The sequence below is a fragment of the Strigops habroptila genome, chromosome 4 (genome assembly GCF_004027225.2).
Source record: "Strigops habroptila isolate Jane chromosome 4, bStrHab1.2.pri, whole genome shotgun sequence".
Lineage (NCBI taxonomy): Eukaryota > Metazoa > Chordata > Aves > Psittaciformes > Psittacidae > Strigops > Strigops habroptila.
The window spans coordinates 58,312,434-58,331,261 of NC_046358.1; the positions used below are offsets into that span (position 1 = coordinate 58,312,434).

Genomic DNA, 18,828 nt, shown 5'->3' on the forward strand with positions numbered 1-18,828 from the left:
CTCTTCAAAAGCTATGTGAATTGCTGTTTGCCCCTACAATTTCCATTCTGTTCATGCATGTTCTACTTCAATGTGTACATCAGCCTGGGTAAGTGTTGCTAGCAAAGCATGCACTGGTAACTTCATTTTGTTTGAAAAAATAGTTTTAGGCAGGGTTTTAGCTAGTATTTTACAGCAAAGACTTCAGTAATGGCATATAAAAGAATCATGCTCCATTAAATTTGGAAAACTTACTTGTGCAGGTAAGTGCTTTATGGCTGGATTAATGAGTAACTTCTGTTTCAATTAGTTGCTGTTCTCCTGCAGTGTAGTATTTGGGTTTCTTTTCCCCTATAAAACCTCTCCTTGTTTTCACTCAGTCATTTAGCACCCCAAGATGCATATTGTCCCCAGTAAGCTGCAGTTACTCCTGACGGGGATAGTTTGTATTACCGAGTTTCATGCTTCACCATCCACTCTTCAGAAAGGTAGGATGAAAATTTCACATCTAGCTTTAACAGATTCTAAGTATGAAGTTTTGTTCTTAGGCAGTGGCAAGCATGGGAAAGAAGTTGCACTAGTTTCACCCTCTGAAGTATTTTACCCTAAGAGTTCCTAGACCTAGGCACAAGGTAGCATTAGAAAAATTGGTCTAGGTTTCATTCTTTACTTTTATTCCAATCCAAGTCTGTAACTGAGAGTTATTTTTAGTGAGTAATTCTTAGGAAACTTTTGTCAGATTCCTTGATGATTCAGAATGAATAACATTAAATATGGTTTATAATTAAATAAATTTAAATTAAAACCAATAAAATTTAATACTCTCAGATTTGCAGCAAGATAAAGAAGATCGTGGTTTAGCATGTTACCCATAGGCTGCAAACAGAATACAGTGAAGCCTCTCTTCCATTGTCTGACATCTTAGAATCCAGAGTGTTCTTTTTTTTGGAACAATTAATGATTGCAATTGTTCCTGTTTCCTTCATGAAGATTTACTGATTTATGGCAAACTGTCATGGAAATCAGATTTAGCTGTTTGCATAGCCTTTTTGCTTCTGTTTTAAATATGCAGTTGTAAAAAAGGAAATTTACAGTCTAATTTCCAAAGTGTTGCAAATCAATTGTTTTCACTGTAAAAACTCTATTTTGGCTGTCAAAATAGGTGTGGTATCTAAATCATCATAACAAGTTGCTCACTTAATCAGTCTAAAGCATAGTATTCTATAGAACAGTATTCACTGCCTTCAGCGTCCTGCCATGTAGACGGATGTGGTGAAGTTTACATAGAAATACCTCATCAGATGACATCTGTCCTGAAGCAATCTGTAAAGCAGTTTGGAATCTCTTTGGCATACAAATGCCAAGGCACGGAACATTTTAGAGTTTGTCAAAATATAGATAACATAGATTTGGTATAATATTACTATAAATATTAACTTGTAACTTTTAAATAATCTTGCATACGTTATTCAATGCTGAAATTAAAAAGGAAAAGTTTTCATTTCTGAATCTGATTCCCCCCGCAGTACCAAACTCCTTTGGGTAAAACCCAGATCCTAGTTTTTAAAATTTTCTCTGTTACGTTTTTCCCCTTTCCTCACTGTATCTTTGCACATGGGAAAAAGGTGGGTGCAGTGAGAATTAGGAGAGAACAAAAAAAATCGGATAAGTGAACCGGAACATTTCTATGTAAAGCCATCTTGATTTAAAAGCTAGGGTAAGTAGCATTGTGTCAGCATTATTGTGACACTGTAATCACTTCCATCAGCCATGCTAATCCTGAAGATGATTGCAAAACCCTTTTTCTAGGTGTTGTAAGCTGCATTTTACAGTTTGCAAGTTTCCATATTTTCCAGGCAATGTATACAACTATTGGTCATCTATCCTTTGAATGCAGCCACTTATCTGCCAAAACAACAAAATGTTCCAAGCTTACGGATACTAAATTTTTCTCAGTTTAGCATTGAACAGAATTTGTACTAAAATGTGTTTGAGATATGTTTGAATTCAATGAGTTTCATACAGGAAAAAAGAAAAAAATTGTGGCCACTGTTGGGTTTGGGAAGTGCACTACACAGAATCCCTCTGTTATGATGTGCTGCTTGGCAGAATTGGCTGCTTTGCTTCTCTTTCTGGAAATACTACCAAATCAGTACTTATCCAAAGATGAGTACCACAGATTTTTGTTTCTATAAATATACTTCTTACCAAACACATAAATATTATCAGCCCCGCTTAACCATAGTAGATGATAATAATGGTGAGTGAAGAAGAAATAAAGTTGACACAGGAATAGACGTTCTGAAGAAATGTAGTCACTGTTGTTGGTCATCTGTATGGTGTATGTTTTGACCCTGTTTGTCTAACCAAAGTATTTTAAATACAAGTGCTGGGTGTGAAGGGATTTCTAAAAGCAATAATGAAACAGTGATTTAGTCCCCAAATAATTTCAAAACTTGCTTGAAAGAGAAGGCTGACATTCAGAGAGCTGAAGTAAGCATGGACCTAATGAGGATATTAAAATACATGTACACACACACACATTCACTCATGGAAGGCAAAATTTGGATTTGTGATACAATTGATCTAAAAAGTGCTCATTTGGAGAACTTTCACAAAATAAAGTACATTGCCTTTTCCCTAGCCCAGTTTAGCCTTATTTTGGGCAGTTCGTATTAGGAATTATAAGATTTGGTTCCTGTCATGGCAGAGACACTGCACTAACCTCTGGGCCAGGCCATGCCTTCCAATTCTATGTTACGAAAAGAGTAGAAAAACCTAAATCCAGACTGAATCCTTCCTCATTTCCCCCCTTTTACTCCTCAGATCCTAAGTGTGGGCAGAAATTTCAAGAGGCAAAACCATGGAGTTACCTTAACCTTTTCACTCGGATTGTTGGGGGAAACCAGGTGAAACAAGGCTCACATCCATGGCAGGTTTGCACAAGCAAATGTGTTTTTATCTTCAGAACTAAGTCCTGACTTTTTGTAGAAATTGCAAAAGAGGAAAACAAGAATACTTTGTGCTTACTGACACTTATGATGTATTGTTGAGCTCCACCCTGCTTTTATGAAAAGCAGTGAAGCAGGTGGAGAGGACGTGGAACCTGTCTTGCTCCCTGACAGCTTACAATTTTTTGTTCTGTTTATCATTATTCCTGAAAAAGCAGCTGTAATTGAGTCTACTGTAAAGAGGCATGGGTGAAACTGATCAAAAATAGGGCATGTAATCAGGTACCAAGTCACAGCTGAAGGAAGAACAGCAAGGATTAGGAACTCTTAGATTCAAGGACTGTAAGAATGCTATGGAAGTGTGTTTGCTTGAAATGCATTGTGTACTTTAGCTGTGCGAATCTTCAGAGAGTACCTGCATGTAGTCTCTCCTTTCTTCCTCACATGCAATCAGACCAGATAAAAAGATTTTCCTTTATTTGACATGCCTTCTTTACATGATGTAGGTTTCCTTGAAACGGAGGCAGAAGCATTTCTGTGGAGGCACCATTGTTTCTGCTCAGTGGGTGGTCACAGCAGCTCACTGTGTCTTAGACAGGTATGAATGTGATATTTCTGGAGCACGCTGCAGGAGCAGAAAAGCATGGATTGTAAAAGTGTGTGTGTGTGCGGGGGGCTCTTTTTTGGGCAATTACAGGCCCTACCCTTTTATTTTTAACCAATATTTTCCATGGGAAATATTAATGGAAAGGGAAAATTAATGGAAGGGAGAAAAAAAAAATTAATGGAAAGGGAGAAATAACAAAACCTTTGAATATCTCAGAAGTTAAGAATAAAGTAAACTTAAAGGGGTTGGTGGAGACTGATTTTGGAAATGTAGATAAAAATCTGTATCTAATTACCAGGTGACCAAATTTTTTCTTCTATCAGTAACAACTGGCAGAGTATGTGCATTTGCAATTAAATGATGAGTGGATATAGTACTCATCTCTTGTATGCTAATGATTTCAGCCTTAGTGCTAATAAAAAACCAACCAACCAAATAAATAAAACCAAGAGGTCTGTGAATGTTGTGCAGAAGGTTTCAGTTCTGATGCTGTGGTGGCTTCACTGAGGTTCTAATTTCCATACAGTTAATACTGAACCTTCGTACTAATAGTTCACCTGCAGTTATAAATTTGATCTGTATCTGGCATTGTGTGTGATCACATCATGGTCAAATTAGCCAAAAACTGCAGTAAAACTTTTGTATTAACTACAGAAGGACAGGCAGTATTTAAATCAGCATAAAGCCTCCTGACACAAAAGTGATTCTTCGAGTCTGGGAAATAAATTTGAAGCAGAATAAAAAATCTGTAGTGATTGGTTTTGTGTTATCTTGCTGCACATCTGATCTGAGCAGGATTCACTATATTTTTAAGGCATACACTGAAAATGCTTGAGAAGTGGTATTATTTTTTCTGTATTTTCCTATGTCCAAATCTTCTGTCCTCCTGCAAAAAGCAGTGTTACTGAACGTTTTTAAACACAGTAAGAGGACCTGGTTCCTTAATGAACCACCAAAGCACAGTCAGGAGTGTAGCTAAATGATTTTTCTTCTCAGACCTTTTCATTTCCTGATTTCTACTGTGGGAGCGTAATCAGCTCTTGCTGACTGTACATATTAAGTGTTCTAACATCTGAAGATGAAAGGTATTGGATATTAGTAGTAATACCTTCTCTGTTTAAAAACAACTATATTTTTTCCTTTCATTTTGAAGATTCTATAGCTGAACTTTTATTTTTCTATTCTATAGGAACATCCTCCAGTATTTGGATGTCACTGCAGGAGATCATGATTTGAGGATCAGGGAGAATGGCGAGCAGACACTCCCCGTTAAATATGTCATTAAGCATCCAAACTTTGACCCCAGAAGGCCTATGAACTATGACATTGCCCTTCTGAAACTGGATGGAGCCTTCAACTTCAGTAAGGCTATAGTTATCTATGGTCTTTCTCAGTGGGGAGGTGTAAGGCCTTTGCTTCTCCCAGATGTTCTGAAAAGTCTTGAAACTCAATTTATATCCATTTCACAGCTGTCAGGTTATACCATTTCCAGAGGTATAACCTAAACATTTCCAGAGTATTTTGCAACTGAAGTATTTAAAATACCAGAGGTAAGTCAGAGAAATTTATCAGTTGAATTAAATGGTCATCTTCAGACTTAATACTCCCTTGAGGAAAAAGTTATTGTTCTTTGTATGCAGGAGATTAAAATTTGAATAGGTGTCTTTATTTTTTATCTAAGGTGTAGGTGGAGATTTCTGCCTCTGGTGAGCAGTAAAGCTAGTCAAAGGCAGACCAGAGCTCAGAGCGTAACACAGTACTGTCTGTACCTTACTAACACCCACTCTGCTGTTTGCCCTTTCTCTTCCTGCAGGCTACGGAAGGGAGCGTGGAATTATCTTCAGTAGTGGCAGAGTGGTCCATCTGGGGCTGAAAGGGGAAGGGGAGGGGAGTGCAGCCATTGCTTCTCTGTTTCCTGGCCCATGAGCCAGCCGTTTCTCAGCTGTACACTAACTTTGCCGTATGTTCAGGTTTTTCTGGAAGGTTACTTTGCATCAGTTTTACATAATATTGAGGTGCATAGAAGAGTCCACCGGACATTTTTCTCTTCCAAAGACTCTAGCTCACTTCATTAGGTTGCTGTAGTAGCAGCTAAGTTTAAGCTGAATGGCAAGGCCTGGGCTGAAGCTCATGGTGCTCATGGCTTTCTTTTTCCATTCCAGAACACAGAAGTGGAGGCACAGATAAATTATCAGATGCCAGAAAAATAAAAATACATTTAGCTAAAAAAAAAAACCCCACAAAAAAACCAACAAAACTATCTGAGAAAGAAAGGTTTTTTTGTTATTGTTCTTTCAAACACTTATCAATAAAATTCATGTCCATGTGTGGCAGGTTCATCAGTTTTGCCAGCCTGTCTTCCTGATCCAGGTGAAAAGTTTGAAGCAGGATATATCTGCACTGCTTGTGGCTGGGGCCGTTTAAATGAGAGTAAGCCACTCCAATTGTTCTTTGACATTCAGTTTTCTCAGTGTCTTTATTTCTGAAGCTAAGAGCTTGATCTGGTAGATCATAGACAGACCAGAAGAAACCATCAGCTGGTCATAAGAATTGTAGTCTCAAAATGGGATCTGTGCTAGCTTCTATGCCTACCTGTGAGTGACCTCAAAATGGATCATTACAATATATAGACCTGTATTTCAATTTTGAAATGTTTTGAGATTTATCAAAGTAAAGCTGCTTATATATACAAAACTGGATGTTTATCAAAACATGCTTGTAACCATCATATGTCTTGAAGTAAGTTTCCAAATAATTTTTATTGTGTATTAGCTGTGACATTACATTCACCTTTCACCATCTCTTATTAACTTTTTTTTTTTTTTGTATTTCAGATGGAGTACTCCCTCAGGTCTTATATGAAGTCAACCTACCAATCCTAAACAGAAAGGAGTGTTCAAGAGCATTATCAACTTTAAAGAAACCCATTCAGAGTGATACTATAATGTGTGCTGGATTTCCAGACGGAGGAAAAGATGCTTGCCAGGTCAGCTGATCAGAGGGTCTTGTGTACTTGCAAGTTTTTCTCAGAAGCTGAAGGCTCTATGTGCCTAAGTGAATATATATATTGTAAACTGTGGTATTTGGAGTGTGTACATTTTGATCTATGAATTGTTTCAGAGGTTTCGTGTGGGCCAATGTCATTAATTACATGATTCCATTTTAATTATTGTATGAAATGTATGACAGGTTCCCGGTATTGAAATATATCTGAGTATATGAAATGAATCCCAGTGAAATAATGCTTAGGGCTTTCTAGCTTCAGAACACGTGGTAAATTAATTAGTTAATGATGCTAAGATCCTAAGGAAAAAATAGGAAGTATTGCCTTGGATTACAGGAAGTGGCACAAAAGAGAACCCAATAAACTCTTTAAGGTTTGCTCAGTGGTATTCACATACTTGTGGGTTGTGGACTTTTACTTGTTTTCTTACAGGGAGACTCAGGAGGCCCTCTTCTGTGCAGACGTAAGCATGGCGCCTGGACTCTGGCTGGTGTGATCTCCTGGGGCATGGGATGTGCTCGTGGCTGGGCAAGTAATGACAAGAAGAAACACTATAACAGAGGATCTCCGGGAATATTCACAGACCTCAGTGCAGTGCTTTCCTGGATTCAAGAGAACATGAGTGCTGGTATTAACTCTCCACAGTAATGTGTCCCCTGCTTGTGACAACTCTTCTGTCTCATAGTATTTAATTTAATTTTATGTTTTTCAAGATACAGCGCTTACATCTTTCCTATTTCTCCTGGCAAAGCATTGTAGCTTTTCACAATGCCTTTAAGTATGTGGTACTAATTGGCAGTTGCCAAAACTAAATTGAGAGCATTGCAAATGTTTGCTTCTCTCACACTTTGCTTCCTACTTGGACTGTATGTGTGTGTGTGTGTATATATAAATATATATATATATTTTTTTAACTTTAAGAATGGTCCTTTTATCCAGCTAGCCAGTTAGCTTTGTTTTTAAGTGGAAATTCACCACTGAAAGTTGAAAGTGTCTGAAATTCCATACCTGACAACATAGGGAAAAGTCATGCTCTCCAGAGTGCTTCTGCTTACTTTGCCCAAAAGGCTACATATGTGCCCTCTGTGCAGGGGAACAGCATGAAAATTATCCATCACTTCCAAACTTATAGAGCTGAGATATAAATGACAGCCTATCCAGAGATGAACTTCACTCAGAGCATTAAGAAACTGAATTAATACTTTCTTCCAGTTTGGGCTATTTTCATTAAAAGGTATTAGAGACTGTGTTAAAATTTACGAGGAGAACTGAAAAACTGAGGAGGGGTTTTTAAGAGGCTTTTCTAGTTAATGATAAGAAAAAGAATTGGGGGGGGGGGGGGAAATAAGACATTCTCATTAGAAACCAGCTTCAACTTTGATTTATAATGTCAGAGGAAAATGGAAAGGGCTCAGCTTCTGAAAAATATTGTGATTTTCTATTTAAAAAAAAAAAGAGAGACAGGGTCGTTTTATAGAACATTCATGAGTTGGTCCATTTTATTATCAGGAAAAAAAAAAGATGATTAGCTGTCATGGTAGTTACAGTGTGTTGGCTCCAGTGAACAGAAAAAGAAATGTTGTAGATAGAGTGAAAACACAATTCTCAGTTGCCCTGCACTAGGTTTTGCTTGCTCACTCTTTTGTACTGCCACACTGGTGCAAAAGATCTTAACTATAATTGCTGTCAGGCTAAATGTCTCTGTATCCCTGACATGATGCTACCCTTACCTGAAATGTACAGTGTTACTCAACAAGTATGTAGAAGGAGAGAACTGTGTTGCTCAGATTGAGCAGTGGCCTATCAATGTATGATCAATTCTAGAAGCGGCTACTCCAGAATTGTTTATTCCTAAGTCAGCATTGCCTGGATTTGCCTGAATTGTGCTTGAATTCTAAGCCTACTTTTATTGTAGGCACTGTGTCCCCAAGAAGCATTTGAATTTGCCTCAGTGCTAGCTGTATAAAATTACCATTTCACACAGATATAAAAATAAAACCTGCGTTGTGAATATGGAACTGCAGTAATTTATGCTTCTTTTTCCACCCACTTCCCTATCCTTCCTTTATTAGATCTGAAAATGAAAAGCTCCCCAGGTGAGTACAGTATGTTTTCAGTATCTTCTATCTTCTGTGTTGGAGCATTAAAAGACCCCCCAAAATAGTCTGATACATAATCTATGAAGGAAGAAATGTGAAGAAGCTTGAATCATCAAAGCACTTTAAAATGTATACTTTAAATATATACTTTTTTCCATCTTGGTTATGTAAAAAGAAAAAAATAAATTACTTATGTAGGGTAGTACTTATGTACTGGTGAGTTAAAAAGGAATTCTCCTTAGCTACATATATGAAGCTGTATTTTTATTGAAATGCAAATAAAATGAATGGGAAAAATGGAGGACAGAACCTCAAGCAGTGCATGAAATCTAGTTAGTGGAGTTCATTCTGTATGAAAATATAGATCTAATTAGAAAGTTTGAGGTAAATTACTATAACTTTTGCAGTCTGTGATGAATCTACCTGTCTGCTGTCTATTTCTCTGAATAAAATAAAAAACCCGCCAACAAAACATGAAATCCAACCCTGAATGTAATGTATTTTAAAACCAAAGTCTTACTTTGATCCCGCCATGTTTATGTTCTTGTTGTACACTGTTCTTCTATGTACACATCCACAAGTACAAGATACTAGAAACGACTCTAGTGAACTGGATCTTAACCTTTAATTTGAGTAATCTAGAGTGAGATTTCTCAGATGATGAACAAGCTTGGGCACATGGTCAGTTTGGATAGACTTGCTGTGGCCAGTGAGAATTGGGTATTTAAGTGCTATTTGCATCTTTCTTTGAAATGTTTTACTGGTCTTACTAGGACACTTCAGGTAAGATAATCTTGTAAGTACATGACTTGTTAAATTTGTTGTCATATACATAGTTGTTAAGAAATGCCTTACTGGCTTAACTTGTAAGGAGGAGGAAAGGCAAGAGGAGATAATTTTTGTAAGTAATTGTGTTTGTGGCAATACTTATACTGCTTTGTCTACTCGAGTGTCTTTAATACATATTGTACTATTGCAAAATTCTCCTGCTGTAACATAGCTAAGGACATTACTACAGATGGCTGCAATGAACGCTTTTCTTATGTCCTGAGGCATGCATTTTTCCTCCCTGAAAATTATTTATACTGAAATCGTAATGTATCAAATAGTTTATTTAAGGTAAATAGCAGTCACTGCCATTTTTACAATGAAATGTGATCGCGCATTGGCAGTACTTCATTTCTGCTCCCAAATTACAGCGTTTAAAACTGACTTATCATAATTCCAAATAAAAGAGAGAAGAAAGAGGACCCAGCATCAGTCTGGCAGCAGAAACAAGGTACAGCTGAGTAATCTTGAGTCACACAATATTCTCTAGATGTTTGAGCTTTTTGGTGGAACAGATACTCACTTATGTGTCAGACCTGATTCCTTCTATTTTGTTTTCACTCTACAATGCAGCATTTTGTAGCATTCAGGATGGCAAACTCCCTGACAGTGAAGGAGAATTACATTTTCCTGGAAGTCCCGAACAGTTCTATCAAAACCACCAGTAAGCAGACAAAACACAGTCTTTCCCCAGAAACAATTCCCCGTACTGGTGTAGTTGCATTTTTTGTTGCAGTTTTGTATATGGGAACTAATTTGTTGTTCCAGATTGTGTGTATGGACTCTATTTGTGCCAGAAGGGAACTATATATTGCTTCGTTTTTCCCACTTTGATATAGAGCCAGAAACTTTTTGTGACTATGATTCTTTATCAGTCTATTCAAGAGACAACAGACTTGTTGGTGAGTTGCCATCCCCTTATTCTTTGACATACTCTGTCAGTGCAGCCTTTCATTCTAACAGCAAGTACACTCAATGAGGACATTGCATTTGATTATGTCTTGCTTGCATTTTCATGATGAATGCATTGTGACATATGATTTAAAATAAAAGAGTGTGGGAGGAGAAAATAATGGAAAATGCCTGCTAGGGAACTGTGTCAGCACACAACTTTCTGATGTCAAGGACTTTTAATAGTGTGAATTCATTTGGGCTAATGGATTAATAGGGAACGTGGAGGAATGAGTAGGCAATTTTCATCCTAAAATTTTTATAGCTAAGGTTTTTTTTAGCTATATATTTTTTAAGCTGTAACTAAAAATGGTACATGCAAGTTTTCTCAAGTGACTAAAGACTTGAAGCAGTGATTATTCTCTAACATTATATTGCAGGGAAGTTATGCGGAGGAGATCTTCCGTTACCTATTCTGATTGGCTCCAGTAATATAAGGCTGAAATTTGTTTCTGACAACAAGGATTATGGAACTGGTTTTTCCATGACCTACAAAGCTATTACACCAGATATTCTTCCTGGTAAGTCTAAGTCTGGTAATATACCTGTCTGCACTCTTGGGTGGTGACCTGAAAAAAATTTTCAGGAGAAAACTAATCAGAGGAAGCTCCTGTGATATTTCTATGTGGATGATGTTATCAGCAAGTGAATGTGGTTAGGCTGCCATGTGACATTGTGGAGAAACTGGGATGCCAGAAAGAGATAGGATAGATGCTGTTGAGAGAAGCCCTCCTTTAATTTTGCCTCTTCTCCATCCACTTCATCCAAGACCTCATTTCCTTCCCTAATACCAGAATGCTTTAAAACTCAATTAAAAGATTAGCCAAATGAGCAGAATTTGCAGATGGAAGCTGCTTTGCTAGTCCCAGGCGTGCTTTTATGAAGGGGCCCTGAGGGAGGCAGCTAATGCTAAGGTACACATCATAGAGGATTGCTTTCAGTTTTGCTGTGCAGAGTGGTTCACCATCACTAGGGAACAGGCCCAAGGGCCATCCGCTGACTCTGGATGATCCAGTTACAGATACCTGTTGTTCCTGTTTCTGCAGCTTTTCCAGATAGTTTCTTTCCTTTGAAGAGTGTAGGGAGGAATCTCCTCTGAGGGGCCTTGCCACTGCATAGCCCATCAGGAAGACATGTCCTCTCGCTGTGTTTTATGTCTTCACTTTCCTGGCGAAAGAAAGTTGGCAAATGTTCTTCTGCCATGCCCATGTCCTGCTGTTCTATCATGCCACAGAAGGACCTGTGCCCGCAGTGTACTGCCTGTAGCCACAGGGGAATGCTATAGTCATGGGTTGAATTGCTCTTCTGCCTGAGAACAAATTACACATTTTCTTTGCAGCTTTTTCAGACACAAGGACCTGCTTGCTGCCCTGGTCCTGTTCTGTTTCTCAGCTGTGTGAAAGCACTACAAGATTATTTTTTTTTATTATTATTTACTTTTTTTTGCATGTATAAATGATTTAATAGGAAATCAGAGTGCCTACGTTTTTGTTTTCCTGGATTTCCAGATTCCGGCTGTGAGTCCTTAGCTGTCCTTTTTGAAGAAGGAGTGTTACAAAGTATGCACTATCCAGAGCCCTACAGCAACATGGCAGACTGTCAATGGATTGTTTGTGCACCAAAGAACCATGTAATCAAGGTATAAAATGAGCCTTTCTTGTGTCTACGGAATGGAAGTGAGCACCATTGAGTAAACAAGAAATTACGTAGCTAAGGAACAGCAAGATCAAGCAATAAGCTTGAATAATGATGCTGGGTGCAGTTAAGAGAAATTTCTTTCCATCCCAAAAGCCAGATAGGTTTTAATTTCTCCTTTAGATTATAGTAAAATAGGATTTCCTGCTTAAAATTTTATCATGCCAGATTCTTCTAGCAAATGTCATATGTGATGTATCACCTGTGAGAGGTTGGAATACCACAGAAATCAAACCCTAAAGGAATCATTGAGAATATTAAAGGCCTCATCATAGATCTTTGATTTTTATTTTTTTTTTCCCCTGTGTGAATTTAACAACAAGGTTCAGTTTTAATTTTTTTTTTTTTTTTTTTTAATTTAAAGCTGACATACCAGTCTTTTGAAGTAGAAGAGAGTGAAGATTGCTCTTACGATGCTGTAACTGTGTATGAAGATGTGGGGAAAGAAGAGGAAATTGGTGTGACTTTTGGGTTTTGATATATTTTGGTCATGACCTAGTTCTTTTATGACTTCCACTAGCCTTGTTTTACAGTTTAAAATAAAGTTTGCCTCTAGAGTCTCAGGTGATGTTACAGGCACTAGTTTCAGTTGCTTGAAAAAAAACTTGTAGATATTGCTGCATCTGTTCCACTTGCAGAGGCGAAAGCACATTGAACAGAACGATTTTGTGTATTCAAGTTCTATATGAAATGCACTTCTGAAATCATGTAAATGAAGAAGAGAGCATAACACAATAATTTGTTTTTATAGTAATGATCAGACAGAGAAAGCATCCCTTTTCAGACTCCAGTTGTTCTTTAGATGAGCTTTCATGTAATTCTTGCTACCTTGCTGGAGATTCCCCTGGCTTACGTTGAATGAGAGGAAGACCTGTCCCAGGCAACTAATTTTAGCACTTACTTAATACAGGTGCTTAAATTAGTGCTAGCAGATGCTACTGCTGAAGCATTAACAAGGGGAAATCAGATTTCCAGTGTGTTCAATATGTAATGGCAACCTATGAGGGTCAGCGCCACAATAAACTCTTGTGAAATAATGCAAGAGTCTCCTTGTTCTTATGAGATAATTACTGAACAAGGACAGGCTATCAGGAACAATAGAACAGTCTTTAAGCCTTAGTCCACTTATCTCTACTCCTCTCTTGTACATAGTTATTTTTTTTATCCTCTTGTGTGAGCTAGAAATACTGTGTTAGAATATGTGTACTTACTGTTGAAAGAGATAAGGATGAAAAAGTACACGTTCATCTGCAATGAACTTTTGCTTTCTCATCTTTAGCTAAGTCTTGTGGATTTGCTCTACCAGCACCTGTCCTAAGCTCCTCTGCTGTGATGCTGGTTGTCTTTCACTCTGATGAAACAGAGACCTTTGGAGGATTCAGAGCTACAATCTCTTTTGTTCGTGTAACAGGTAATAGAAGTAACGTGGGAAACAGCCTCTTTGGCACAGCATGAGAGGCTCTTTGGTGAAAACAACTAATCAGAATTATTTTGCTCTAGGAGATTCTAATCTAACAAATTGTTTCAGTGAAAAACCTGTATTGTGAACCTGTTGAGGCATTGAACAAAGGGCCTATTGAGTGAGTGAAGAGGAACAATGAATCTACTTAAAATCTGAGAGTTTCATTTTGTGTAAGAGAATTCTGGTGCATTTTAAATGGCGTTTACTATCATGTGAAGATAGCACAGATCCCTACTGTAGAAATCTATTCCTTCTATAAAAATTATAATAAATGAAATAAGTGATTTTGAAATAAAAATATCACACAAGACAGCCTGCTAACACATTTTCTATTTTCATTTGCTAGATTTAGATACTTTAAATTCAACTAGTGGAGAAGAATTTCAAGATATGGAAATGACTGAAGAAATACAGGTTACAACAGGTAAGCCAACCTGAGTTTCCAGTCCTATTCTTCATAGGAATAGGGATTACCTTCTAAACTATAATTTAAATGGAGTTTTCTGCAAGTGTTTTATGGATGGAATGGTAACACTTCTATGCTCTGGCTTTAGAATAGCAGAACCTATGTTTTCTTATTTTGTTTATCTTGTTAAGTCATTTACAGCAATGCAGTGACATTATTTCAGCTTGTATGTCAGTTTACACCTACTTGCTTTGCAAAGAGTACAGAGTAGTTGAAAATAATAACCAGCGTTTTAGAACTTCCCTTTTCCCCTTCAGTACTTTATGGAAAATGGGGTGAGTCCATATTAATTGCTAAAACTTATGCAGTTAAACAGTTGATTTCATCTTGGTGAAGCTGTTTTTGCTAAGATCATCTCCTAATGCTATTTCTAAACATTTGGATCCATTGTAATGAGGAAAGGTGAAAGACTTAGCAAAAATTAGGAGGGAGGAAGCTTGAGGAGCTGTGGGGTAGCTTTTAAATAGACTGTTCTTTGCTTCTCCAAATCTTAACTTCTAAAGACTTCTTGAAACATCAGAGCTTTCTGTTTCAGATGATATTTGTGGAATGCCTTCAAATCAGCCCAGGTTCATCTTCAGTAGGATAATTGGAGGTGAAGAAGCTGTACCATACTCATGGCCTTGGCAGGTCAGTGTACAAATTTCAGATGAGCATATCTGTGGAGGAGCAGTTCTTGCCAAAGAATGGGTTGTCACAGCTGCTCACTGCTTTAATTCTAAGTAAGTACACTGGGATGAACCCTTCCCTGGAAATGTCTGTTAGTTGCATGGTGCATCTCTGCAGCATGGTGGTACTGCCCAGGGTGGCTGGCACAGTTTCGGTGATCTACCTCCTTTTGGCTCACACTGGCACTGGATTCTTTTGCTCCACACACAAGTACTAGGATCATAGCAGCTACTAAGGAACTTTAGATACTAAGATGCTAGGAACTAAGATACTAAGTCCCTTGTCATCTACCACTTCCTCTTAGGTAACTTCTTAGTGCTTGGGTCATTTATAGATCATGTTTTCATCCAGGTAGAATCAACCTATGAAGAAATTTTAAAACTAGTGAATTTGTGTAGATTTTGGAGGACATACAGGAGGTTTTTGTGCACAGGGTTGATGCCATTTCCTTATTAAGGACTTATCAGTCTGTTAAATCAGATTACATGGAAATTTTTCTGTCTTTATTGAGAGGAGACAAAGGGATAGTATATGTGACTTTCGGGCTCTTGAAAATACTTGAAGTGTAACTTCCTTATTGATCTCTTAGGCTGAACACCACCTGTTTGGAAGTTCAGATTAGTCACGTACAATAATTTAAAATTCACATACATTGGGTCATTAAAATGTTTTTTTAAAATCCTCCCAGGATTGCTGATAATTAGGTGTTCTGGCCGGTTTTCAAATAAAGTTGCAATTACTTGAAAACAAGAGTAAACTTTCAAAAGCCCCGGATGCCAAAGATGCTCAGACATCTATAATTGCAATTTCTTTGATTCTCTTCCCCACCCTCACAAAACTGGGGACCTGAAATGCAAGTGCTGCTTTGAATTTTGGTCTTTGGCTTTTAAGTTTCTAAATATTAGTTTGAAAAATTTTATATCAGGAGAATTGTTGTGCTGTGCTGAAGGTACTGCTTTAAGAGCCATGTTAAGGAGGAATTCTCTGTTGCATATTGCCATCACATCAGAATTTGTGTACATGGCTTAATGATTTTACACACCTAATTTCATCAGGGAGTTATGATAGCTTTTTAGGCAGTGAGAGAGGGTTTGGTTAAGAAACCAAAGGGTGAAATGAAATGTTTCAGTTGCATTTCTTTATATCATTTGATAGGCAGTAATGTTTTAGAGGTCACACCTTTTTTCCTTAAGAAGGTAGGGACCGTCATTGTCCCTGGATGATGTGGACCATGCAGGCCTTGTGTTCTGCATCAGGAACCTCCAGTCCTTATAAAGTGACTTTTCTCTGAGTTTCCTATGTGTTCAAGAGATCCTGCTGCTGCCTCATCATGAGAATATTTCATGTTCCTAGAAGTCAGTGGGAAGATTTCCATAGATTTGCATGGGAGAATGCCTTGGGAGTTGTTGGTCCTAGAATATGTAGGGTCCTAGTATGTAATTTGGGTGGGGGAGGTTTTAGGATGTGCAGGTTTCAAGAATGCTGTTATATCGGCCTAGGAATGTACTTATCTTTTTTTAAGGGAACTATACAGAGACTTATGGATGGTGGTAACGGGTCTTCATGATCTTACAGAGCAAGAATACAGACAGGTACGATAAGTTCAGCTTAATAATAAAGTAGAAATCAATCTTGCAAAATAATCTTTGATGTAAATGCCTCTCCCAAATTGTTCGTGATCCAGCATTTTAACAACCTGCACTCTGACCTTAATCTGCATTTACACAGCGGCTTTTGTGTGACCAACAGAGAAATTATCAACGCAGATCTGTGCCTTCACCAGTAATGAACTCCAAAGCTCACTATCATGGAGGATGTGTGAGAGTGGAGTGTATTGTCTCTATATTCCCTGGTGACTATTACCAAGACAGAAATAATTGGGGCACAAGTTTCCATTTTGCTCAGACTGGACAAATGTTTTTCCAAGACTCTCTTCCTACACTTGCTGGATGGAGTTTCCTGCATGTTCCCTGAGCCATGTCCAAGAGGCATAACCTTGACTTGTTGATATAAGAAAGCTAGTGGCTTCAGCAGGTGCTTCTAAGTGTGTACTCCTCTTAAGGCATCTTGCATATGGCCTGAAAATTTATAACATCAAAATGAGTTTAAGACTCAAATTCCCAGGTCATTCAGAAAATGTCCATGTCCTTGCTTTCCTAGGAAAGGTCGGTAAAGCAGTATATTATACATCCAAGTTTTAACAAGACCACTATGGACTCTGATATTGCCTTACTGCAACTGGCTGAGCCCTTAGAGTTCAACCGCTATGTGCGCCCGGTGTGCCTCCCTGCCGAGGAGGAGGCGGTGCAGCCCTCCAGCGTGTGTGTTGTCACAGGATGGGGTGCACATGAAGAAGGTATGCGGTCTTTGCTGTTTCCGAGGTTGAGAATGCTATAGCTGTGTTTTAAATACTATGTTCTGTGTTCTGACATTCATTCATTCATCTATAGATTAGGTTCTGGAGGACAGATGTGTTAAAAAGTTTTCACTTGTGTAAGCTCAGCTAGACATGCAGGGAAATGGGTTGGAGGAGAGAAATCAGATAATTTAGATGAGACCACTTGAAAATGGGAAGAGTAAAGCTTCTTTCTGGAATCACTAATTCCTGCCTTCACTGGTTTCTGAGATGTCTTTTACTTCAAGATAGAGAAAAGGGGAGAAAACTGCATCAGCTGGAAGTCCCCATCCTGGTGCTTGACACATGTCAGAGCTATTATGTAAATCTTCCTAGTAAAGTGACCCGGAAGATGATCTGTGCTGGATTCCCACTGGAAGATGGCAAGGACTCATGCACAGTAAGTGGCACACTTCACCTTTGCTTTCCAATACCAGGGCTATGGCCAGATGGGTTCTGAAAAGGGGAGCGTTAAAACCATTTTCTTGCTGTTTTGCAAACAGGCTGTAGGTGATGTACAGTAAAAGACTCCTTAATAGTAGGATTTTAATTACTCTTATTGCAAAATGAGATACTTACCTTGAACAAGAGTTATTTCTTTCCCTGCCTTTTAAAAACAGAAACCCCCAAACACGTGAGCAGCTGGGACCCCTTGTAGCTGAACTGATAATTTGAAAACATAAGGAGTGATGTTAGCTCAAAGCAAGATTCCTTTGTCCTTGTGCAGGGTGATTCTGGTGGCCCATTAGTTTGTCCTTCAGAAGATAACTCGGGATTTTACACCCTTCATGGAATCACTAGCTGGGGCTTGGGATGTGGAAGGAAGAGCTACCCAGGAGTATACACAAATGTTGGTGTTTTTGTTGACTGGATCAAGCAGACTGTTAATAGTAGTGGTATGTATGAAAAAACAATTAAATGAATCCCTTTGCTATTGCTAGGTGCTTAATTTTAGGACTTTTCCAGGGTGCCATTTTTATATTTGAGTGTCCAGCACTTCCTGAAATCTTGGCTGTTTTGGGTATTCAGCAAGGGATGTTTTAGAAATGAACAAATGAAATTAAATCAGTAGTCACTTCCGAAAATCTTATTTCTTCTGGATGTATTATTATTCCCCTCTCTGTTGCATTTCTTGTGCTGATGAATATTGCTGCTTTGCTGCTTTGTTTCTTAGGGTTGGGAGGAGGTACGGAGGCACAAACTGACATGTGGTGGCAGCTGAGTCTGCTTTGACAAGTTTATAGCCTGACTTTGATGATCTTAGCAAAGTTTACCCTGTTCTATTTTTCTCCTTTTTGTAGATCTCCCCATTTTCATGGTGTGACCATCAAAAGCAGAGTTCTGATGGACCGCATCGTAAAACATTTCCAAAGCACAAATGTCATTGAATTCAGAATTTGGTGAGAGTGTGTTAGCTCATGGTTGCTGAACAGATTCCAAAGTAGCTGATGCTTACCCTGGTGAATTTACTGCTGATTTACATGAATTGAGACTTCAGCTTCATACATGTGTGCTTGGGGCAGACAGTTACTTGTAGGCTGCTGACACTCTGTTAGTCTATCTTAAAGGAAAGAGAGGGAACACAAGCCACCATATATCATATGGCAAGCATATCATAGAATAGTTTGGGTTGGAAGGGACCATCAAAGGTCATCTAGTCCAACCCCCTGCAATGCCCAGAACCACATCCAGCCTGGCCTCAAATGTCTCCAGGGATGGTGC

The 18,828-nt window shown here is 38.3% G+C and overlaps 1 protein-coding gene across 5 annotated transcripts; it reads left to right on the forward strand.

The window, feature by feature from the left end:
- Positions 1-373: 373 nt before the first annotated feature.
- On the forward strand, positions 374-18,596 carry OVCH2 (ovochymase 2). 5 transcript variants are annotated; one of them, XM_030482526.1, is made up of 21 exons: positions 374-467; positions 2,806-2,915; positions 3,437-3,528; positions 4,727-4,899; positions 5,872-5,967; positions 6,372-6,523; positions 6,974-7,169; positions 8,614-8,637; positions 10,042-10,132; positions 10,237-10,370; positions 10,800-10,940; positions 11,928-12,058; positions 12,479-12,572; positions 13,394-13,525; positions 13,923-14,000; positions 14,578-14,764; positions 16,234-16,303; positions 16,872-17,067; positions 17,355-17,506; positions 17,834-18,002; positions 18,408-18,596. In XM_030482526.1, exons 1-21 carry the CDS (start codon positions 377-379, stop codon positions 18,428-18,430), a joined length of 2,532 nt encoding a protein of 843 aa, XP_030338386.1. In that variant the 5' UTR covers positions 374-376; the 3' UTR covers positions 18,431-18,596. The 5 variants fall into 5 exon arrangements, with proteins under 5 accessions (XP_030338386.1, XP_030338388.1, XP_030338385.1 ...); XM_030482528.1 differs by lacking the exon at positions 17,834-18,002; XM_030482525.1 differs by having other exon boundaries at positions 17,834-18,483.
- The last annotated feature ends 232 nt before the right edge of the window (positions 18,597-18,828 follow it).

What these genes read in the sequence shown, in the direction of transcription:
- OVCH2 (XM_030482525.1), top strand. Translation starts at nt 377, where the DNA reads ATGCATATTGTCCCCAGTAAGCTGCAGTTACTCCTGACGGGGATAGTT. An exon ending in GCTCACTGCTTTAATTCTAA is followed by an intron (nt 14,765 to 16,233) that starts GTAAGTACACTG and finishes TCTTTTTTTAAG; the next exon opens with GGAACTATACAGAGACTTAT. An exon ending in ATGGCAAGGACTCATGCACA is followed by an intron (nt 17,507 to 17,833) that starts GTAAGTGGCACA and finishes GTCCTTGTGCAG; the next exon opens with GGTGATTCTGGTGGCCCATT.